At 47.1% G+C, this 21,605-nt stretch overlaps 7 protein-coding genes across 7 annotated transcripts; 5 read left to right on the top strand and 2 right to left on the bottom strand.

Annotated features, from left to right (window-relative positions):
* The first annotated feature begins 818 nt into the window (after positions 1–818).
* On the top strand, positions 819–3,311 carry GGS22DRAFT_159567 (uncharacterized protein). The gene is made up of 2 exons (XM_047960807.1): positions 819–2,976; positions 3,206–3,311. Exon 1 carries the CDS (start codon positions 1,128–1,130, stop codon positions 2,934–2,936), a length of 1,809 nt encoding a protein of 602 aa, XP_047819833.1. The 5' UTR covers positions 819–1,127; the 3' UTR covers positions 2,937–2,976; positions 3,206–3,311.
* A 352-nt stretch (positions 3,312–3,663) lies between these two features.
* Positions 3,664–4,561, top strand: GGS22DRAFT_159565 (uncharacterized protein). The gene is made up of 2 exons (XM_047960806.1): positions 3,664–4,350; positions 4,410–4,561. Exon 1 carries the CDS (start codon positions 3,756–3,758, stop codon positions 3,996–3,998), a length of 243 nt encoding a protein of 80 aa, XP_047819832.1. The 5' UTR covers positions 3,664–3,755; the 3' UTR covers positions 3,999–4,350; positions 4,410–4,561.
* GGS22DRAFT_199413 (glycine dehydrogenase) lies at positions 4,144–7,873 on the bottom strand. Its single transcript, XM_047966288.1, has 3 exons — positions 4,991–7,873; positions 4,410–4,934; positions 4,144–4,350 (listed from the first exon to the last, which is right to left on the bottom strand). Exons 1-3 carry the CDS (start codon positions 7,581–7,583, stop codon positions 4,289–4,291), a joined length of 3,180 nt encoding a protein of 1,059 aa, XP_047819831.1. The 5' UTR covers positions 7,584–7,873; the 3' UTR covers positions 4,144–4,288.
* A 527-nt stretch (positions 7,874–8,400) lies between these two features.
* On the top strand, positions 8,401–8,998 carry GGS22DRAFT_122573 (mitochondrial outer membrane translocase complex, subunit Tom5). Its single transcript, XM_047958265.1, has 3 exons — positions 8,401–8,545; positions 8,612–8,713; positions 8,795–8,998. Exons 1-3 carry the CDS (start codon positions 8,533–8,535, stop codon positions 8,830–8,832), a joined length of 153 nt encoding a protein of 50 aa, XP_047819830.1. The 5' UTR covers positions 8,401–8,532; the 3' UTR covers positions 8,833–8,998.
* Positions 8,999–9,189: 191 nt separating this feature from the next.
* On the bottom strand, positions 9,190–11,064 carry GGS22DRAFT_159558 (nucleoporin complex subunit 54-domain-containing protein). The gene is made up of 3 exons (XM_047960805.1): positions 10,350–11,064; positions 9,642–10,285; positions 9,190–9,570 (listed from the first exon to the last, which is right to left on the bottom strand). The coding sequence occupies exons 1-3, from the start codon at positions 10,723–10,725 to the stop codon at positions 9,463–9,465; spliced, it is 1,128 nt and encodes a 375-aa protein (XP_047819829.1). The 5' UTR covers positions 10,726–11,064; the 3' UTR covers positions 9,190–9,462.
* Positions 11,065–11,300: 236 nt separating this feature from the next.
* Positions 11,301–12,488, top strand: GGS22DRAFT_159557 (NADH dehydrogenase, alpha subcomplex, subunit 8). The gene is made up of 3 exons (XM_047960804.1): positions 11,301–11,430; positions 11,546–11,906; positions 11,964–12,488. Exons 1-3 carry the CDS (start codon positions 11,411–11,413, stop codon positions 12,135–12,137), a joined length of 555 nt encoding a protein of 184 aa, XP_047819828.1. The 5' UTR covers positions 11,301–11,410; the 3' UTR covers positions 12,138–12,488.
* Positions 12,489–20,064: 7,576 nt separating this feature from the next.
* Positions 20,065–21,052, top strand: GGS22DRAFT_187224 (PR-1-like protein; the record flags this gene model as incomplete). Its single annotated transcript, XM_047964559.1, has 3 exons — positions 20,065–20,564; positions 20,615–20,931; positions 20,985–21,052. The coding sequence occupies 3 exons, from the start codon at positions 20,065–20,067 to the stop codon at positions 21,050–21,052; spliced, it is 885 nt and encodes a 294-aa protein (XP_047819827.1).
* Positions 21,053–21,605: the final 553 nt, after the last annotated feature.

The raw sequence follows: 21,605 nt of genomic DNA, 5'->3' as shown, positions 1-21,605 counted from the left end.
ATCACAGGAATAGTTCAATTTCGATCTAGGTCGTCGCACAACGCTTCTAATGGATTAATCTAGAGACCTTAGTGTCTTAGACAACTGAGTGCTAGATAATTCGCGACACCACGAAACGATCCGGCTTAGAGTTCTCACTCCGGGGAACACGCCCCGATGTGGGAAAAAGGAGTCAAGCAGTCAAGGAATGAAATGGTTAAAACAATCCAACTCGGTCCCGGGAATTCCCACCAGTTTTCCGAATTTTAGTGAAGTCCACGGTCCATAGCGTCGACTATTCTTGGTCGCGCCCATTGCTCCACGAGCAATTTACATATGATGCCAACAGGTATCAAGGATCATTCATGACTCAAACCGCACTTTCTTATGTCGAGAAGATGTTTCAATGCAAACATATGCATTTTGACGGCATCTTGACGGCTACCTATACGGCGGCCAATCATGACGCCTCCGTTCAGCATTCCGCAGGAGGGGAGATGTTACCAATATGCAGGTGACCGGTCATCAAATATGACTGATATTAGATATGAAAAATGACAAAATGACTTCTTTCATCATCAATAAATGGCGATAAAAGGCTGGCACCCAGAAAATATGACCGAAGATTGATGCTCACGGCTTGACAGCTTTAACTCTATGGGAATCCCGAGCTTGGCATGGCAGAAACTATATCCCATAACGCTGCTATACGATGCGCCGAAAAGACTGCGGCCCTGCATCTTCTTCACGATGTTCCTAGTAAACCATCTTCTAATCCAGTGACAGCAGTTCAGAATCGATTAGCTGGTTATACATTACCTTTTGAAAAAGAGCGCGATCTTGCTGGTACGCTCGCTTTCCTTGCATCTCTAGGGGATGGCAGCAATCATATCCCAGCTGTCTGTATTGAGGAAGGTCCTAATGCGGCATATATAAACGTATTACTTGCCGTAAACAAGCTCGAATTTGATGATGGACGGCAAATTCTTGAAAGGTTGAAGAAATCATTTGATGGGATCTTCTCTCTTTTAGATCGGGACTATGGCGCAAGACCCAGGCCAACGAATGCCCTACATACTTCTGCTAAGAACGACGGGCCGGCTGGCTTATCCTACCTAGAGGATGATGTGTTCAAAGCCATCATATATATGTGCCGAGGGCGTATCATTCATCGTTTACGTTTCGCTGGCCAGAGGCAATCAATTAAAACGACTCTTCAAACAGCCTTTTACTACCTCAAGCATGCAGAGCCATGGAAGATAAGAAATCAAGAGGGTTTAATTACACGAAACTCATTCATCAAGAGAGCGAGAGAAGTTCTAAAATTAGTCGATTCTTGGGTTAAGCATCAAACAGATGCCGAATTAGAAGGTCTCGTGGAAGGTATTCGATGCCTTCGGCAAGTAGGCCACTTAGAGACACTGATCGAAGAAATACCCGACAATGTCATGCAACCTAACCTGAGAGATTCTCTCATAAATATGATTAGCAAAGTCGCCAGATATCGCGACGCAGCCAGATTTCTATACCGTATAGGGAAGACGATTCCTCTAACCCGCAAAATGCGTGCTGTCATCGTCCAGTGGCCCAAAGCTGCATTTGCTCGGCCTACAAACAGCCAATACTTTCCCAATCTTGACACCACAATCTCGCTCGTCGAGGGGCTTCAGAGCAACGAGAAGGGCCTAAAACGTATCTGTCTCTTGCTGAATGCCGACGAAAAGGCTGAGAGCCGCCGCTTGACACGGGAGAAGGCGAGAGATAAATTCACAACACAAACATACCGGACCCTGCGCGAGGCCAAAATCCACGCCGAGATCCAACTGCTGTACCACTGCGAGCTAAACATACCTCACAACCGGCTGCCGCGCGTCGTATGCTCAAGCAAAGACGCGTGCTGGCTCTGTAACGAGTTCATTCTACTCTACGAGAAGATCCACACGCCGAAATCCCACGGCAGGTTGTATCCCGGGTGGCGTCTACCAGTTTTTGAAAACGACGATCTAGCTGATAGGTATAACTTGCGGTTGCAGAACACTTTCAAGAAGAGTTTGAAGACGCTATTTTCGGGGAAGAAGAAAACACTTCATCCGTACCCAAACGAGAGCACCCTGCTTACGTTGTACTTGTCGGACTCGACGCTTTCGAGTGTACATCTACCCCTAGGGGATGAGAAGGGGAAGGCTGTGCAGCAGGTGGTGGAAGAGGTGGTGCTTCGGCCTGAGGAGCTTGATGCATGTGAACTGGTATTTCCGGGAGGCGTAGAAGCTGTCGCGGAAGTAGAGGAAGTGGAAGAGACAGAAGGGATAACGGAAGTGGTGGAAATAGAAGGGGTAGAGAGAGTAGAGGATGTAGAAGACGAAGAACAAACGGGGGACAGCGTGGGGGAAATAACGAGTCCAGAAAGAATGAAACTAGAGGGATTACAGGAGTCCCAATTTTTAGAAGAAACGAAAGAGGTAAGAGAGGTGGTAGGTCAAGTACAGAATGTTAGGGAAGTGGAGGTCATGACACCGGTAATACCTATTGATCATGGGGGAGGCCCCTATAGAACTCATGATAGCTACGGGTTTCCGGAACGCTGGAGTAGCGGGTGTAGTTCGAGCTCCTCCGAGGGAAGCATAACGCTCGAGTTTGGTAAGGTGAGATCTAAGAAGATCTGGATGGGAAACTCCACTCCGCTATACAACGCAGGGCCTTTATTAAACATACAGGTCGAATATGCTAAAAGCCAAACTCCGGAGGCATCAAACAATCTTCACAAAAAGTTGTCATATTCACTTGAACGGCTAAGGTCCGAAGATGTGGAGAAGTTACGGGATAGGGGTGTGGTTCCAATTGCCGGCGCAGAGTTGCCTGACCACTGGGTGGAGAGTAACACGGATGAGGAGGGCTGCATCTACATTTCTAACGGCGATACGGTGATGAAGCTCCTCTTACGGCCGATATTGGAATAATCTCGTCGCGACTGGGAATCGGTTTGAGCGGCGGATATGAGTGAGTTTATATACTACCTAACCTGTATACTAAAATTTCAAAGACGACAGTCTGGTTAGAAATTAGGGATATATAGGTACACTATATACCTGGTTAGATCTTGGTCAATTGCTTGAAGAAAGACGTATTAAACACACATTCCTTTGAGTATATTCCCAGGACCTAATTGGAGTGTACTCAGTACGGTCTCGGTTTATACCTACTCCTTCTCGCTAACCTCCCACCATAGCCGGCCGAACTAGATCCACTATTCCGAACAGAACCATCACATACCCAACCGAACAAATTACCAATAAAATGAAAAAAAAAATCAACATGCCTTGGAAATATATGACAATTCCATATTTTCACAACTACAACAAAGCCATTATCGGCGCGAAAGACCTCCCATCAACAAGCCGATCCCCTCACCCCAAACGTAACAATCTCCCCAACCATTGGCGCGGTTCCCAAACCCTCCACAATCCAGCACATCTAGGGTTAAGGGATCTAAACCGCACCTCGATTAGCGGGACCCGTACCTTGCAGTCATTCGGACACAACAATTGATTGGCCAATGACTCGAGGAATAACCCTCCCGATCCCGGCTACGAGCGGGAAGCGAACCCGAGTAAAAAGAACCCCACTACGGAATTGCCGAGGAGTTCGTTCGATGCCGAGTATAGGTAGCAATGTCTATGGCGTCAACGAACAAAGTGATGAAGAATGAAAGGTAGGTAGGTACCAGGGAAACTCTATGCGGCCGTTCTGCACCGCTTTATTGCAGAAGTCTACGGGAAATGTATCGTCTCTTGTCTCTTCTTTATTCCTTTAGCCCTTTAGTCTTCTGTCTCCTCTACTCATCCCCATCTAGAGCAAGACCAATCAAACGCTTTCTTTCTTTCTTTTCTCTCGATGTCATCCACACATTCATTCAATCATTCCAAATCGCCAGCCGGCGTCCATACTCCGGCATCTCGAACCCATCTATCCATCCCATGGCCCAGTTAATGGAGCCGGAGGCAGAACCCAAATTTATGTAGTTGAATAATAACATATACCGCCGAAATGCGCGTTTTCGATGTGACCATATACATAATGCCTACACAGTAGGTAACTGCCGATTGTTGAACCACACACCCCGTATAACAAAAAACGCCTTTGCTCTCTACCAAGAGTTGGTGAAACTCTATGCTGCTTTGATCTATGTGTTGAAAAGACCCCTGTAAATCGTAAATCCCGTACGCCTTTATCTTCCATCATGTTGAAAATGGATAACCTTATGCGCTACGCCGGAAAGATGCAAGGGGGTTAGGTATATGAAAATGCTATTTTAAGAGCTGGTGGTGTCCTCGACCGGCGGGCACGTGCAGAAGAGGTTGAGATCACCGTAGGCTTGACACATTGGTTAGCATGTTCGTTTATAATAAAAACCTGGCATATGCTGGACTTACTGTCATCAATCCTTGTGACTGTGGGCCAGAATTTCTTCTCCTTGAGCCACGGTAATGGATATGCGGCCTTCTCGCGCGAGTAGACCCTATCCCACTTTCCGCCTCCCTCACCATCGCCTGCGATTAGGTCTTGCATCGTGTGCGGTGACATCTTGAGGACGTTACCCTCACGTGGAACTTTGCCTTCTTCGATCTCGCGAATCTCTCCACGGATGCTAATTAAGGCATCGATGAAACGGTCGAGTTCTTCCTTGCTCTCGCTCTCAGTAGGCTCAATCATCAATGTGTTGGCGACAGGCCAGCTCATTGTTGGCGCGTGGAATCCGTAGTCCTGCAGACGCTTGGCAATGTCGATAGCCTCTACGCTGGCGGTCTTGTGGAAAGGACGAGCGTCAAGGATAAATTCGTGGGCGCAACGCCCGTGCTCATTTACATACAGAATCTCGTAGTGAGGCTTCAGGCGTGAGAGGATGTAGTTAGCATTGAGAAGCGTGATCTTGGTAGCACGAGTGAGACCCTCGGATCCTATAAACGAGGTTAATTAAATGAAAAAAAAAAGAATGGTTAATAGGAAAACTTACCCATAAGGGTGTTATACGCCCAACTGATGAGGTTGATACTGGCGCTGCCATTGTTTGCACTGCTCACTGCATAACCACCGGTCGTTGCCGTGCTGCCCGTAGGGTTCGGATCACGGGGTAGGAAAGGCTGGAGACGCTCCTTTACACAAATGGGTCCGACACCGGGTCCGCCTCCACCGTGTGGGATGCAGAAAGTCTTGTGGAGATTTAGATGACATACATCAGCGCCGATCTCTCCAGGGGAACAAAGTCCGATCTGCGCATTCATGTTTGCGCCGTCCATGTAGACCAATCCGCCATGCTCATGAACGAGTTCGCACACCTTCTTAATCTCGGGCTCAAATACGCCAAATGTGCTAGGGTAGGTGACCATAATAGCTCCGAGTTCGTCTTGATGCTTCTTACATTTTGCCTCCAGATCTGCCAAGTCGAGGTTACCCGTAGCTGTATCACACTTAATCGGTACTACTCGCATACCGGCCATAGCGGCAGATGCGGGGTTTGTACCATGGGCAGAGACGGGGATAAGACATATATCCCGTTTCTTTCCACCATTCCCATTTGCTTTATGGTACTCCCTGATGGCTCGGAGACCAGCAAATTCACCTTGGGCTCCAGAGTTAGGTTGAAGAGAGACCTTGTCCATTCCCGTTATCTTTTGCAACTGTTCCATGAATAACCCTAATATTTTCTCATAGTGTGAAACGAACATCTGCGGGGTATAAGGGTGTATCTGAGAGATTTCAGGCAGAGTGATGAGCGACATTTCCGTAGTTCCATTGAGTTTCATGGTACATGAGCCAAGAGGAATCATGGAGTGAACAAGGGATAAATCCTTGGACTGCAAGTGGTAAATGTATCGAAGAAGTTCTGTTTCGGAATGGTGTGTATTGAAGACAGGATGTGTTAGGAAGCTAGACGTTCGTCGAAAGGCTTCGGGGATATCCAATGAACCGGTATTCTGACTGAGTATCTGTTGCACGTTCTCCTCTGTGATATGATAGGAATCCAAGTCGCCATTGCGGGTAATGCCCTCAAATACCTGCGATATCTTAACCAAGTCATCTAGAGATGTTGTCTCGTCGTTTGAGATACCAATTTGCTGTTCACCAATTTGGCGGACGTATATTCCGTGTTCATTGGCTAATTTAGCCAAACGGCTTCGTTTTTCGTTGGATCCAATATCAACGATGACTGTATCGAATAGAACGCTACCATTACTAGACCAATTGCTCTTTTGAGTAGCAAATCCATGTTTTTCAGCAATAGCTTGAATAGTCCTTGCTCCACGGATGACTCGTTCAGCGATTGCTTTGAGCCCTTCAGGACCATGATAAATTGCGTAGAGAGCGTTCATATTGGCCAGTAATGCCTGAGATGTACACACATTGCTAGTCGCTTTCTCTCTTCGAATGTGCTGTTCTCGGGTTTGTAGAGCTAGTCGGTATGCCTTACCACCTAATCGATCCTTAGAAAGCCCAACCAGTCGACCCGGCATCTTCCTCTTGTGCTTCTCCTGGACGGCGAAGAAAGCGGCATGTGGACCTCCGAATCCCATCGGTATGCCAAATCTTTGAGCGCTTCCAAATGCAATGTCTGCTCCCCACTCTCCGGGAGGCTTGAGCATAGTCAGAGCTAAGAGGTCAGTAGCAACACTGAGAAGTGCACCCTGTTTATGCGCTAAGTCGGCCAGGGGTTCGAAATTGTTGACGTGACCATAGGTGTCGGGATATTGTACCATAACACCAACTAAGTCTTCGCCAAGCTTCTCGATCTCGGCATGGGAGCCATCTTCTGACAGATCAAGTTCTAGAATTCTGATACCAAAACCATCAGCACGTCCGCGCAAGACTGAGATAGTCTGCGGGTGGAGAGATGTAGAGACAACAAATGTCTTTCCTTCTCTCTTGGCTCTTGAGGTTGATAGTGCGTTCATAGAAAGAGTCATAGCTTCTGCGGCTGCTGTACCCTCGTCCAGGAGACTGGCATTAGCAATAGGAAGCGCCGTGAGATCTGTGACCATAGTCTGGAAATTGAGTAAGGACTCCAAGCGACCCTGGCTGATTTCTGGCTGATAGGGGGTGTAGCTCGTGTACCAGGCCGGATTCTCAAGAACATTCCGTTGGATGACGGCCGGAGTGTGAGTTCCATAGTATCCTTGGCCGAGAAAGCTTTTCATCACGACGGTATCGCCCAGGTACTCGTTGACCTTCGCCTTTAGAGCCGATTCGCTTTCAGGGGGGAAGCTGAGTGCCTTCTTAGACAATATATTAGGCGGAATAACTTGTCCAACGAATTCGTCTAAACTCGCAACGGGAGGAGATAGAGCCTTAAGCATTTCGACCGTATCGACTTCATCGGGGCCAATGTGACGACGGGGGAAAGTGTCCAATTGTTCGTATTTTTCTACCCCTGTTTTTTTTACGGTCGCGAACGACCTCTGCTGTGTAACTGCAGTTACTGCCTTATACGTACAGTGATTGCATACCCACGGAGCCAATGGTTGTAGGCGAGAACTCAAGGCGGATGAAGCTCGTATACGAGCTGCTGATTGGCCTATACGCCGAGGCACGGTCCTTGCGAAGGAAGCCATCGTGAATATGGAAACCTCGCCTCCCAATTCACAACCACGGTAGAAACCCAAATTCAAGGAGCTTAAAGGTAGTAACTGTCAGTTAAACTCATGCGGTCATGCTGTTTGGGTAACTCTTATGTAACCTAGAATTCAGAATAAACCAATTGGGTAAGGTATTGGAGAACAATAAGAGATTCAATAAGAGACCAGGTTCTCCAGATTCTCCAGATTCGCTCGCAAACTACTTCCAGGAAAAGATGTGAATGAAAATGGGAGGCAAGATTGTTTGAGGCATCTTCACATTTACATTATGTTATTTATTTGATTCGACGCTAGATCGGAAAGGCCGTCATCGGGCTAGGAATTTAGTATCAATTAGTATTAATTAGTATCGATTAGTACAAACATGCGAAGATAACGAAACCTTGAAAGTCGCCGGGTCTTTCCGGGAAAGAACCAGCGCCGATAGCGTTCGCTTCGGACTTTTCTAATCTTTCGACTCGACGGCAGTCAAGAGGAATCTGTACCAAAGTAGTGGCGGGACCCACCGAAGCGGTGTGTTTGGATGGATGGATGGATAATAGATTTTCTGCAAGTGCTAGCCAAGTGCTTGTTTGGGTCTGGAAATGGCACGATGCCTGCTGCATGTTTAGGTAATACAGGCAACACAGGTAATACAAGCAGGTAACACAACCTTTGACGCTGTTCCTGCTTTGTGTTAGCGTCACTCCGCACCGCACAGGCTATTTTGTACCTAATACTAACATTTATTAAGCGGCTTAAAATGGGGAGCCGAGTGGACGTGCATGTGCCCGAGCTTCTTTCAGCTGCTTCTCCGTCATCACCAATTAAAAAAATTTAGTGACATGAAAAAAATACCGGAAATATCCAACATCGAATTCAACCAAACAACCATTACCACATCATTCGTATAACGATAAGAACCATACACAAAACATAATACAAAATGTTTGGAGGATGTGAGTGATTGCGGCATCTGACAGAAATTGTCCTTATCTATGACGTCTAACAAAAAGAAAATATAGTCGCACCGCCCCAGTTCACCCAAGAGGAGATCGAGCAGCATGAGGCTGAAGCCACTGGCACAGTCCAGAGCTTCCTAGCCGCAGCCGTCATACTCTACTTCGGTATGTTATTCCTATACTAAATCTCATATAATATCTCAATATCTCTAGTATAAACAGGCTACTAACAATGTGTTTTATTAGTCCCTTTCGCCGTCGATGCCGTATCGAGCGTATTCTAAATCCGCGGGCGCACGACCCTTGTACAATACTGAAATGGCGATGACCCCTCAACCACGATAGATTATGGGGGCAAGTGGTGGACATACTCGTTACGATACATACGAATGCCCCTTTTCATGAAAACAACCAACGTGTTACCTACTGGGTATCAAAAGGTGTTCGGTTATAGCATTTAAGGTTGGCGCATGAGACATGCCGCATTACGGTATTATGGCTGTATAACACATTACATAGACGGGCGAGGGAAGGTTGGTACCTAGGTAATCACCGCATGCCTAGGTGCCCTACGTAATTCAAGGAGCCGATATGGATCTCAACTTCTCATGAAGAAACTGGACTCGCTCGAGCAAGACAAGTTGAAAGTTGAGAAGTGCACAAGTCCCTAGTCACAGTCACAAGACCAGAGTGTGTTTGGGAGAAAGCCCCAGTATGCCATCCTTTTATATCGAAAGTAGACGTCCCCTAACGCCGGGCTTTGATGCGGTTTCCTACGGCCAATTCCTATTGGTACAGATCACCCAAACTTCCAAGGTTCCTGTAGCCGAACGTCCACTCGCATTAATGGATCATTTCTTTCATACGATATTGGAATCAAGGCCCTTCCTTTCATGTCGCCTCTTCCGATTGTACTACTTCTTCGGAGACGGATTTGCCTCGGTCCACTCGTCGTAATCCTTTTTGACTTGTTCTAGTGCGGTCTTGAGTGACTGCAATTGCTTGTCAAACTTCTCTAGGATCTATTTAAAGAAGAAAGAATTCAGTTAGCGTCATATATATGATCCTGAGTGTATGAGGGGACCAAACTTACCTCTCTAGCTTGTGCCTCGTTCTCCTCTCCAATACCTTCCTGCGTTTCCGCGCCACGTTGGGTAACCTCTTGTTGAAGGCTATCAGCATATCCCCGCAGCATTATTAGGCGGCTCCAGAGTTCCTCTGTTCGTGCGCTTAGGGCCGGGTCTGTTACGCCTCGGTCAAGAGTCTCTAACTTCGTCTTTAGTTCGTCTTCTTCCTTGTCTAAAGAATATCCACGGTTGCGCAGGACCTGCACCTTGGTTGCCAGCGCGAGACATCTTTGCCGTAGCATCGCATGCTTTCGTCGGGCGTTAAGGGTTCGCACGCTTGTTTGGAGGTCATGTTGCGAGAGAATTGCGTCTAGACTAGAGTTGATGGAGTGTAGAGCCTGTCTATAGTTTCCTAACACTTGCTTCTGCATGATAAGGCGCTCACTGACTGCCTTAAAGCCAGTGGCGAAAGCAGGCATGTAGCCAGGACCCGGTTTGTCGTGGACGGCTTGCTCCCATTCTCGAGGATCTTCTGCGGATGAGGGTTGGTAGAAGGGAACGCGCGCCTGGTCGACCTTGTTGTAGAAGTAGTATTTGAAAACGGTGTTAGGATTGTTAGGAGACCATTTCGAAAGCATTCCTTCGATTTGCTCGGTGACGGGCTTGTGGGCTACGATTATCGTAGTTAGCTTATTGCCTACATGGGAATTGCAGCAGTAAAATGGTTAACTTACTCAGCGACTCGCGACCTGGTTCCCAAATCAAGCTGGAACGCTGCGCCGGTCCTTGACTCGCATTCATGAAGCCAGGACCTCCAGGCTGCTGCTGTGGTTGTTGCTGGATTTGCGTCTGGCCTAGCAAGCTTCCACCGAAGGCATTAGACGGCTGTTGCTGCTGTTGCTGAGGCTGCTGTTGTTGTTGGCCAAACGTATTTCCACCTAATAAACTTCCACCGAACGGATTGGATTGCTGTTGGTTCTGAGGTTGTTGTTGCTGCTGCTGCTGCATTTGGGGCTGACTGAAGAGGGAAGATGTGGTAGGGGCCTGGTTTTGACCAAGGGTATTCGCAGGAGTGCCAAAGCCCGAAGGGCGCTGCCCAAAGAGAGACATGGCTTATTGCAGAAACCAAGCTCGGTATATGGAATCGATAAAAATTGAATTGAAAGAGAGGAATAGGCGATATAGCCTTGCGATAAAAAGGATCGCGTAGATAGAAGGCCGCGTCCGGACGATGGTGATGGTGGAGTGAAAGAATGTTTCGGGTTTTAGCTCATGGTGGTGTTTAAATGATTTATTTCATGTGTGTGGTGTGGGACAAATTAATAATTGTCCATGAAACCAACCCGGTAGAGCAAAAGCTTTCTTTATGAGATCTGAGTGCTGCAATTGATAATTTTTGTGACGTCGCGATATTTACTCGCGTTGCCCTAGCACATAGAAATTCCATCAAGAAAACAAATCCCAGCTTCTGATCCCAATTAGCTTCAGCCTCAGAAGAACCGTGGCTGAAAGCTGCGGTCCTTATCAGCTTATCTACTTTATCTACATAGGTACCTAAGGTTGTATTGGCAATCGCAGCATATTGAAGTACCGATGTACCTAAGTATATAAACTGTGCGGGACGCGGATACTCTATTTCAGCCCCATGTGGCTAAAGCCAATCAGCATTTCCAATTTGCTAACCACCAACCTTTGATGTCACTTTCTCGTCCTTGAACTGCACCATTTCCAACCCTCCGAGCTTGCTCAGACTACACACGACAAATCGCAGAGAACCTCGTCCAATATCGCAGCCATGGCGGCTAGGCAACCAGTGTATGTTACTTAAATGATCTATACAATTAGCAGAACGTCAATTGATCCATAACGAAACCTTTCTCTTGAGTTAATTCTGAGACTTGCGAGTGTCATTGTTAACTTGCTTCTATAGCTTCAACCAGACGGCTCTCTACGATACCACCCCCCTACCGGACAACATTCCAAAGGTCAAGGAGGTTGGTGCCACATCTGCGCCTCTTCTCTCAGCTGCGTTCTTCATCGGTGCCCGATGTCAACCCTACAACGATGACTTCATGCAATGCAAGAATGAGAACCCCGGCAGGGGAGAGTTGGAATGTTTGAAGGAAGGCCGAAGAGTAACAAGATGCGCCTCCAGTGTGATTGGCGACATCAACACCCACTGTCTGGAGGAGTTCCGCAAGCATTGGCAGTGTCTGGATGACAACAACCACCAGCTATGGCAGTGCCGGAAGCAAGAGTGGAAGCTCAACAGCTGCGTATATACCAACTTAGTACGTTCCTGGTTCTCCAAACTTTGGAAGATCTGTATAGCTAATATGAACGGATAGAAACTGGAAAAGACCATCCCCGGTGCCCCGAAGAACGAGATCCCGGTCCATCTCCGGACAACCCAGATCTACGCCCACTACCCTATTCTAAGAGACCGCGGCCAAAAGCCGTTCGGAAAGGCCATCGAATCGCCTTCAGCACAAGCCGCTCAGGCCGATGCGCCAGCAGCATAAGAAAGCTTTGGTTTGGCTGGGAATTAGAGGCGTTAACATTACTCGTGTAAATAAGCAAGAAATGAGGCCAGGTTAACACAACGTTTACTAAAGGGCCTTGATTCAGTTACCATTGGTACCGATGTGTCCATGGTTACTATATTCAATATGCGATTCCGTTGATCAAGCATTTCAATATGGGACGCAGAGTCACCAATACTCGTTCTCTTGCTTTACTGTGTCGAAATCATGAAAAATACCTACAGAAACGAGCTTGATCTATCAGACAGGTCAGCACAGAAACGTACCTACCTAGTAATACAACTACTAGGGAACTAGAAATTAAGGGGGCATCATCATCATTGAAATTACTTACACAAAGGTGAAAGGAGTCTTGAAATAAAACAGCCCATCTTAGACTCATACCTACTGCTAACAATTATACCATGACTTGACCTTAGGCTTCTAACAGAAGACTACCTAGTCTTTTCGTAGGTCCTGCATTCTGGATCCACGAGACTGAGCTTTTTGGTGTTTTAGTCCCTCATACCCCCTATTACTCGCCTCTTTCTAGGTGGTTTTCATTTTCTCCGGTGAACCAATGCAGAAAAATTCAAGGGTCACTAATGAGCAGACCACAGACAGGTCGACGTTCCTCAAATGAGGTAAGTGATATCCTAGATATCCGTTACTTGCCCTGTGGCGGCGCCGATGCGCAGGCGTCCATATCACGAAACATCAGGCAGGCAACCGAGAAAAGAAAGCTATTAGTCTGTCCTAGGCCTATATCCTCTTGGAATTTAGATACCATCGTATACGCCAACGCGGTGGCAACATAATCGAGTTAGAACGCCGATCTATGGGGTCATAGGGCTTACAACATGTACTGTTGTGACCAGTTACATGAACGGCGAAAAGAAAAAACGTTGCTTCCACTACGTCACCCCCTTGAACATGCCTCGACAGACCTACAGGGCCGTTACCATACGTCTTCATACCATCTCAGACAAGCTTGCGTGGATTCCACGTTCATCATCACTCAAGTCTCAATAAGTCTATCTAGTCCAACTAACAGCGCGTGGTCGATTCACATTATCCCCATGCCTACGCACGCAAGCCTCTCCCAGCCCCAAATATGTGTTGAAAAGGGCCGGACATCGATCAAGGTAACGGACTTACCCCCAAGCACGCGTAATAAAAAGCCACATCCAGCAAGCCTCGCTTAGAAAACCCCCGACCGTGCAGACGGGAGGCGCACACACAACATCCGTGTTTTTTTCTCTGCCCCCATTAGTGGGAAGTAGTCTTCCGCAACGGCTCGCGCGCATGAGCTTCGTCCTGCTTATCCGCCCGCGCACACGGTCGTCTGATCTGGAGTAACTGCGCAGATCTGCGACGGGACGGCAGGAGGAAAGCTGGATTTTGGGGGGCGGGAGGGGGAGGGGGAGGAGAGGCGCGGCGCAACTGCGGACGTATGCGGCCGAGAAGCAGCAGCAGAAGCCACAATGGCGTCCCCTCGAACGGCACACGGATCCTTATCTGCGCGACTTGGGCGTCTGCGGGGTAGGCGACACAGGTAGGAGATTCTCCATCTAGGCAATGTCGATCAGCGAGGTATGGAAGTCTGGATACGCGCAGCGGCGGGTTGTTTGAAAACCATGAGTACGGATGCCTAAGAGGTGACTAAGTGCACAAGACGAACACACCCCGCGTCATGGCATGGGATAGCGTAGCTGGGGGTGAGATGTTGTCTTGGTTCTGTAACGAAAGGCCCCGGGTCTGGGAAGACACGGAGGCTGGCGGGTGCACGGCTGCGGCTTCTAGAAGCGCCTAATGCGCCGTAACTTAGACATGCGAGATGCTTGGGTGGCCCGGCTGAGAGACGGGGATGGGGATCGCGGGTTATCTTGTCCCGTCACCGTTCGAATAGTAGGTCACCTCATGAGTAGGTAACGTTATATCGCCTATGTAATGAGTTCGTCGACCCTTACACGGCTTGTTAGGGCTAATGGATTTTTTTCGATTCCACCTGTCACAATCGAGAGATCCTCGAGCTGTCGAGAGTATAGTATCAATGGTTCGCAAGTTACACAACCTGTCAAATGCGGTTCTTTCCCCGCAAACGGAGATGGTCTTGGACGAAGAGCGCCATGGCTTCGGTGGCAATCGCTATAATCTATTCGCTACAGCACTGGATAACGTTGAAGAAAACTCTCTCCACCATTGTCAAAAGCGTGGGCGTGTTTCTTAGTTCGCGGGTAGTAACGTGTGCGAGTGTGGGTTACCTACGTCGTACGAGCCAGTTCAATGTGTCTAACTCGTCGGAAGAATGCCGGAAGGGCAGCTAATGAGTGACGGCGAACACGGTGATCCAGATATCTGCTGATCTTATATTGCAACTATATGATATTTCGCCAAGCTGGTGACCAGGCGAGCTACAATATGGGTATACCTCACACATGAATGAATATTTACTCATTATACCTTAGGTATGAGGTAATTTATTCTTGTCTCGCCCAAGTTGAAGAACACAGAGACACCATGTGCATATTTCGAAAGGCTGGGATTACAGCCCCCTTAAAGTTCAGCTTCCTGGCCCCATTCAGGATTGCGTGGGATTCCTGCGATACTGAGAGCTTAGCTAAGAATGGGCTGTAGGCACGGCAACATGGAGTGTTGACGTCAAAAAGCCACTTGGTGGCGGTGAGGACACCTTTCGTGCGAACACATAGGTGGCGCGTGTGTTCACCGAGACAGTGTCACGTTGAAACCCGATACATCTCACCTCCACCCTTTTTGGGGCGGTCTCAGAATCGGGATTTAGGGGTGGCAGCCGCTGTAGTGTTGGGGACAAGCCGGCCTGAGACATCGAGGCGTTATACTGACTTTAGAGGATTGGTCCGACTTATGTAAGTGGCTGTTTGGCTTCGAAACGTAGCGCTTCCTCCCCTAAGTCTTGACTAGATCCAGCTAGCGTGTGATGAGGAACAGCGCTCGACAACCATACGATGCTCCGTCGCTATAACGAACTTATCTCCGAGTTTCAATACTTCGGTGATAGAAATGTTACCCAGATGCCTAGATGCCTGCAGACAAAAGGCTCTTGGTAATTTACCTTATATGAGTCGGAGGTACAGAGACCGGCTGGTTACTCCTGTCGTAGATATGCCGGCGGATACGTACATATCCGACAGTACCTGATCATATGCTGAATGAAAACAACGGCCGAGTGCCGGCCTAATACTTTGAATAGGTACCTAATTAGCTGCATGTTATTTACGATATAGTGAAGTTGGGTCTTAATCGATTTAAGGGACACGTGAAGCTCTGAGAGCGGTCTTGAGGTCAATAAGATGACCAACTCACCCAACGGCTTGTTAATCATGGCACTGCAACCATCCTGCGAGTAATGAAGCCTTGCTGACATTGGTAGAAATGCCGACCTAGATAGTGGTAGAATGAACCTATTACTTCAAATATCCACACCTCCCTATCCTTTCTGTTGGGCTTAATGTCCCTGACTCGGTTTGCTTCGGTCAAAGGGGTGTAAGACGTAAGAGACCAACCCCTGACGATGACTTATTTCCCCAAGGACAAGCCGTGAAGTGAATCATGAATCCTAAAAGCGGTGGGCTGTGGTGAGATGAGCTATAGAGTGTGTGCCCACGTAGTTCCCAACTTAAGGTATGTCATGACCCTTACTGTACCTAGGCAGAACGGCGTCAGAATAAGTGAGCCATGTGCGAGCCATGTATTAATACTACTGTGATACACTGTGAGTTGACTTATCCCCTAGACTATCTAGTGTTGTGGCAAAATCCGTAAATGCCTAGTTAGATAGTCCAGGGGATAAATCAGAGCACAGTGTAATACAGTACCATTTCTGGTGGTTCGCACATGGCCCGTTTATTCTGACGCCGTTCTGCTAGGCTGTATGTTGAGATTCTAGGACATAGCCTACCTACTTGCCTAGTATGTTAGGTGTAGAGATACTCGTAATTTGGGCGCGCTGCTTCAACCATCGCAGGGTGGCGGACTATGAGGATCAGAGATGGCCCTAGCACAAACTTCATCGTCCATTTGAGGCTGTACGCAAACATCATGTTTTGTCTATATTCGCACGATCACAGATCCCGTGGAACATGAGAAGACAAAAGTTTGTTACACGTAACAATTTCGAAATAAGATTCCTACCTTGGTAATTAATGGGGTTAATATATTTTCATTTTTCTCACGTGTTGATAGATGGCCTAGCTCTCGGTATGGTGCGGGTAACTTTTTTTTTTTCATTAATAACCGCGGGTGCTGCCGGATGGGTCACCAATCCATGTGCCGGCGACCAACGTGCTGCGTTGGTAAAGAATTTCGATATTGCTGTCCCTGGTCCCTCGAAGGACAATGTTGATAGATGATAGATCATCTTACCAGGTACTTGAGTCGTTTAGATGTACAACAAGTACCTACTGAAGTAAGCAGTTGGTCTCTATGGCGGTGGCCCAAACGTTTCACGTTTATTCAGCTGCAGCCTGTAGACCTGAAAACCTATAGATTCAGTGGTGTAAGTAAGCCGCCCGTACCCACCGGCTAGCGACGCGCAGGCGGTCGCCTAGTTCTTATTCATGATTCATGTTCCCCGAAAATCAACATGTAATAAACTAAAGACCAATGATAATACTTGCATGTTTGTTTAGTTGATCAGCCCGTCTATCACGTAAAACCCCACTAGTTTATGGATTGGTGGGCGAGATACTCGAGATTAAGGTGATACTAATGCGAGTCAGAAGCGGCAAACATCGTAACGATTAATTACTTGGTAACAGAGCTGCAGATTTTCAACTTCAGATTGAAATTTAGTAGATTCGTATCGCAGACAATAAACGCATGAACAAACGTGCTAAGATAAACTATGCAAGCTTAGCTAGCGGAGATTACATAAGTGAAACAGGTTCATCTGATGTTTTTTTCTGGGTCGTTCATGATATGTGCAGCTCTAAGAATTCTAGGCGCTTTGATGGAAAACAGAGCATTGACTGGATAAATGAGATCGGGCTGACCCCAGGATTTGTGGTTAAAGTCGCTCAGGGGCTTCAAGGGGTGAAGATATTCGGGGGAGGGGTTGGCGGAAAATATGGTCAACCTTTTTTTCAGCCAATCAAATCATTCCCCGGTTACCCTTCTGGGTCATTTTCCTTTTTTCTCTGCCCCGCGCTTGCTTTCTCAGCGGGCTGGCGGGAAGAGAATCTGCAAGGCACCAGATTTACTACAGGGGTTGGAAACACACAAGGGGTTTCGTCTGATCTTAAAGTCCAAAGAATGACCAACCAGGAGAACACATGGTATTTATGGTATTCATGGTATCCATGCCGAGATAAGGTCCCTTGATCAAAGGACTTTCGCAGTTGGTAAAAAGAATGATTAAGAAATAAGAAAATATTTAGGTTACAGAAATCTACGAAAAGATAAAATAGAAACAAATTAAGAAGTGAACATCATCGGATAGTATGCCATGAACGAAGAGAAAAAGGAAATATAAGAAATTGGATCATCGAAAATCTAGCTAAGGTGAGGAAGGTAATACATGACGTGTTGGTACAGTATCCCGTATTAGGTCAGGAACCCCACACAACCGCATATGCGACCTACTAACAAGAGCGTAGCGTTTGCACATCACTTTCTCAACTCACTCTGATAGGCGGCCAGCCCGCCTTCCATTAAACAATCCAAAATTTGGTTCTGTTGATCAGGAACCCCGGCTTCAAGGTTTTCGATAGACTTTTTACTTTCGGCGTCTATGTAACATCACTAGAATCCTTTTTGTCGGTTGGTTCGGTAAGTCCAGCCTCGATTTGAATTATGTACATATTACAGCGTACCTAGCTGGTAGTAGGCAATTGATCATGGATGTGTACCCGCATATAGGTGCAATCAGTATGTCATTCTTAGCCGTGATGTCGGACCTACATACCAACCAACATACATACAGCATAGGTCCATGTTTACCTATTCACCATTGGATTTTCAAAGGCAAATTGTTTCGAAGATATTGCAATTCTTTAGGACATAGATATCCATGGATATTTCAACTACGTTGGGAATCAAAAATGGTCAAAGTTGAAACCATGTTCCATGTCACCGAATTAACTGGATAGGCATCACTATATCTCATACTTAGGTGACTGGGAGAGTATAATATATCTTACTTGATTGTTCAATATCTTAGTTAATCGTTGAACATCTTATACTGAATTGTTCAATATCTTATTTAATTGTTGAAGGTTCTATGGTTGAAGGTTTTGTTCCTGTACTACCAACAGACATTCCTATACATAGTACCTATATTGATACCACACGTGCAGTAGTACCAAGTTGTCGGTATCGCACGTATCATTGATCAACCAATATACTGAGATGCAATGCGATGCTGCTATGATAGGTGACTACTGTATATGTCACAGACTTTTACTCGTCGGAGTGCATTGAATTGTCGTACTTGGGACTTTCTTGACATTATACTACGTACATAGTATGCTAGTAACACCCCCTTTTTTAAAGAAAGTGCAGGAAACATTAGTTTAAAATGACGCTAGGATCGACAATTTGGATCCTACCTAGGTACCCAGCCTAGCGTGGCAGCGGTCTAGCCACTTAGATTCTTGGAGTACCTGACACTTGCCCAAGCTGCCTTGCGCTCACCAGGTGAACCAAGTTTATTTCGGTACGTACCCTCTTTGTCCCACCTTGCGAATTAAACGGTACCTGGTACCTTGCCAAACATCGGACCCTTTCATCTTGCTCTTTCCACCCTTTCCACTGACCTCATACGCCGCAATTTCTTCCAATTGAATTCGTCTCTAGGCCAAGTCCCATCCACTCCCATTCATTCCTTTCAATACTTCACTCCCTATATTTCTCCCCTCCATTCACTACTTTCGTTTCTTCTCTTTTTCCCTCAACAGGTTTGGCCTGAACTCCGAATTTAACAGCACGTTCGTGAGACCCAGATTCCGACCAACCACTTACACTCTTTGTTGTCCGCCTCGGCGCACTTTTCATTCCTTAAAATAACCCAGCCAATCCTCTCGTGCTTCGTTGTAGACGTCGCGACCTGATTCAACGACCTGACAAGTCTGACCGCTGTCTCCCAAAATCTCCAAATAGCCGGTTTATGATCCAGTAAATCGGTTCACTCACTCATTTTTCTTCACAGTCATTCTTTATTGGGACGCCAGACGTCTTATTGTTGATCAATCAGCTCACGGAAGCAACCTCACCCTCTCACCGCATCAATATACGAACCCGTCCAACTTGGAACTCGTCAGTCGACTAAGCTTGTGCTTATTGTCTATTGTCTAACCATACATCAACTTGGCTATCGTCGATTCCGGAATACCATCGTTCGAGTACTATAAGTTCCCAGAAGGATCCGTACAGTCCATCGTTCGTTCAACCTCAATCAACTCAACCCGACATTTCCAAGTACCGAAACATAAAGGTATGTGGCTTTCACTTCATTGTCTATTTTCATATTCTAGAAGCGAGGTCCGGGGTGTGTCTGCTGGATCTTCGATGTTCAACATATGGCGGAGCTTTGTTTCCACTTCAAGGCACAAATCGTTCATAATCAGCCACCAACAAAGCGCTACGCTTGAATAAAGCGGATCGAGATTTCGAGTCTCGACACATGCCGGCGGGTATCCAGTTCGATAAACGAGACATGATATTAAAACTACATGTGTGGTATCATGGATTGTCTATTGTCCCCGAATCCTTCCTTCTCTCCTTAGGTTTTCTATTGCCCATCAAACTTGCCTGATCTTGTCACCAGACGTTGATCACAATTACACTCATTTCACTATTCCGTTCACATACACTCCTTTACCTTTGGGTGATGCTTCATATACTCATACTTAACAGCTTCTTAGGTTCGACCAGGATTACTCCGATCAAAATGAGATACTCAATTGCCGTCGCCGCTGGCGCTGCATCGCTAGTCATGGCCACCCCCTTAGAGAAGCGCAAGATGGAAACTACTTGGATCATGGACTACGACACTGTTACTGTAACGGAAGGCGAGCCCACCAAGCCCACCCTATTCTGGGGTGGTGGCGCAAAGCAGCCGGCAACAACCTCTGTTCCTTCTTTCCCGGTCGCTACGATGACTCCTGAGTTGCCTGCTCCTCAGCCTACCTCGATACAGCCCTCTGTGGTTGTCGTTACTGAGACACCTTCGGCTGTGCCCCAGACCACCTCGCTACCCGTTGTCGAGGCGCCTGCTTCTTCGCAAGCTGCAACTTCATCAGCTAGCTATGGAACCGATTTCATCTCCGTGGCCATTGAGCACCACAACATCCACCGCTCTAACCACTCCTCTCCTGAAGTCGGTTGGAGTGATGAGCTTGCTGGTTACGCTGGCAACACCGCTGCTACTTGCAAATTTGCACACGACATGTATGTTACCAAATATTCTGTTACTATAGCAAATACTGACAATCGTTTAGGAACCAGGGTAGCGGACATTACGGCCAGAACCTGGCCAACTGGGCGCAGAGTGTGAACGCTGAGCAACTTGGTGATGTCGGTGCCGTCAAGATGGCCATTACTGACATGTGGTACAACGGAGAGTTTGCCAAGTTCTTGCCTCAGTACTACGGCCTCACCGACCCCCCCATGGACGACTTCGAGGGCTGGGGTCACTTTACTCAACTTTTATGGAAGGACTCTACCCAGATTGGCTGTGCTGCCCAATTCTGCGAGAAGGGTACCTTGTACGATGAGATGGATGCCTGGTTCACCGTGTGCAACTACTCTCCTGCCGGTATGATTGACCCTCGCACGTATTTAAAATTCGTATACTAATATTCAACCCAGGCAACGTTGGTGGATCCTATGCTGTCGACGTGCTCTCGCCTCTAGGCAAGCTGATCGAGACAGTTTAAGTCGACTCTTTGGGACAAGACCGTGCGTGTAACTGCGCCATTCTGGCGAAAATATTGCCTCGTATCAACAAAATACTTCGATTCGTGTAGTGTATAATCTGTACACAAACTTTTTACCAAAAACATGTTGCGCTTGTATTTGACCTAGTGTTTTGTCAACATTCTCTAGGTACCTCATGCGCCAGAACCAGCATTTGCAGTACGATTGTCGATGACAGACGGAAATCCGGCGTGATTGGGGACGGGAAAAGGGTGGTCCTGCATTTTCAAACATTCTCTTCATTTCGTTCGCGGGCTCCGAGCCATTACAATTTTTTCGGTCAGACTGATCATTTTTCCTTGAGTAGGACATCATCTTTACTTCGTGCAGTAAAGAGTATTTCAACTCGTGGCGATAGTCATCAGAGTCTGACCCCCCCTTTTTGGAACAACACAATTCACTTTCACTTCTTGTACTTAGTCACTTCTTTTCTTTACATGACGTTGATCTTCTTGCAATAGGTCACGGAGGCAGTCGAAGCTTGGGCTTGGGTCTTGCCGTCCGATGGAGATT

This window comes from Annulohypoxylon maeteangense, assembly GCF_022496945.1.
Source record: "Annulohypoxylon maeteangense strain CBS 123835 unplaced genomic scaffold GGS22scaffold_6, whole genome shotgun sequence".
In the NCBI taxonomy this organism is placed as follows: Eukaryota; Fungi; Ascomycota; class Sordariomycetes; order Xylariales; family Hypoxylaceae; genus Annulohypoxylon; species Annulohypoxylon maeteangense.
Note: the sequence above shows the minus strand (reverse complement) of the source record. Positions and strands in the feature narration are given on the sequence as shown.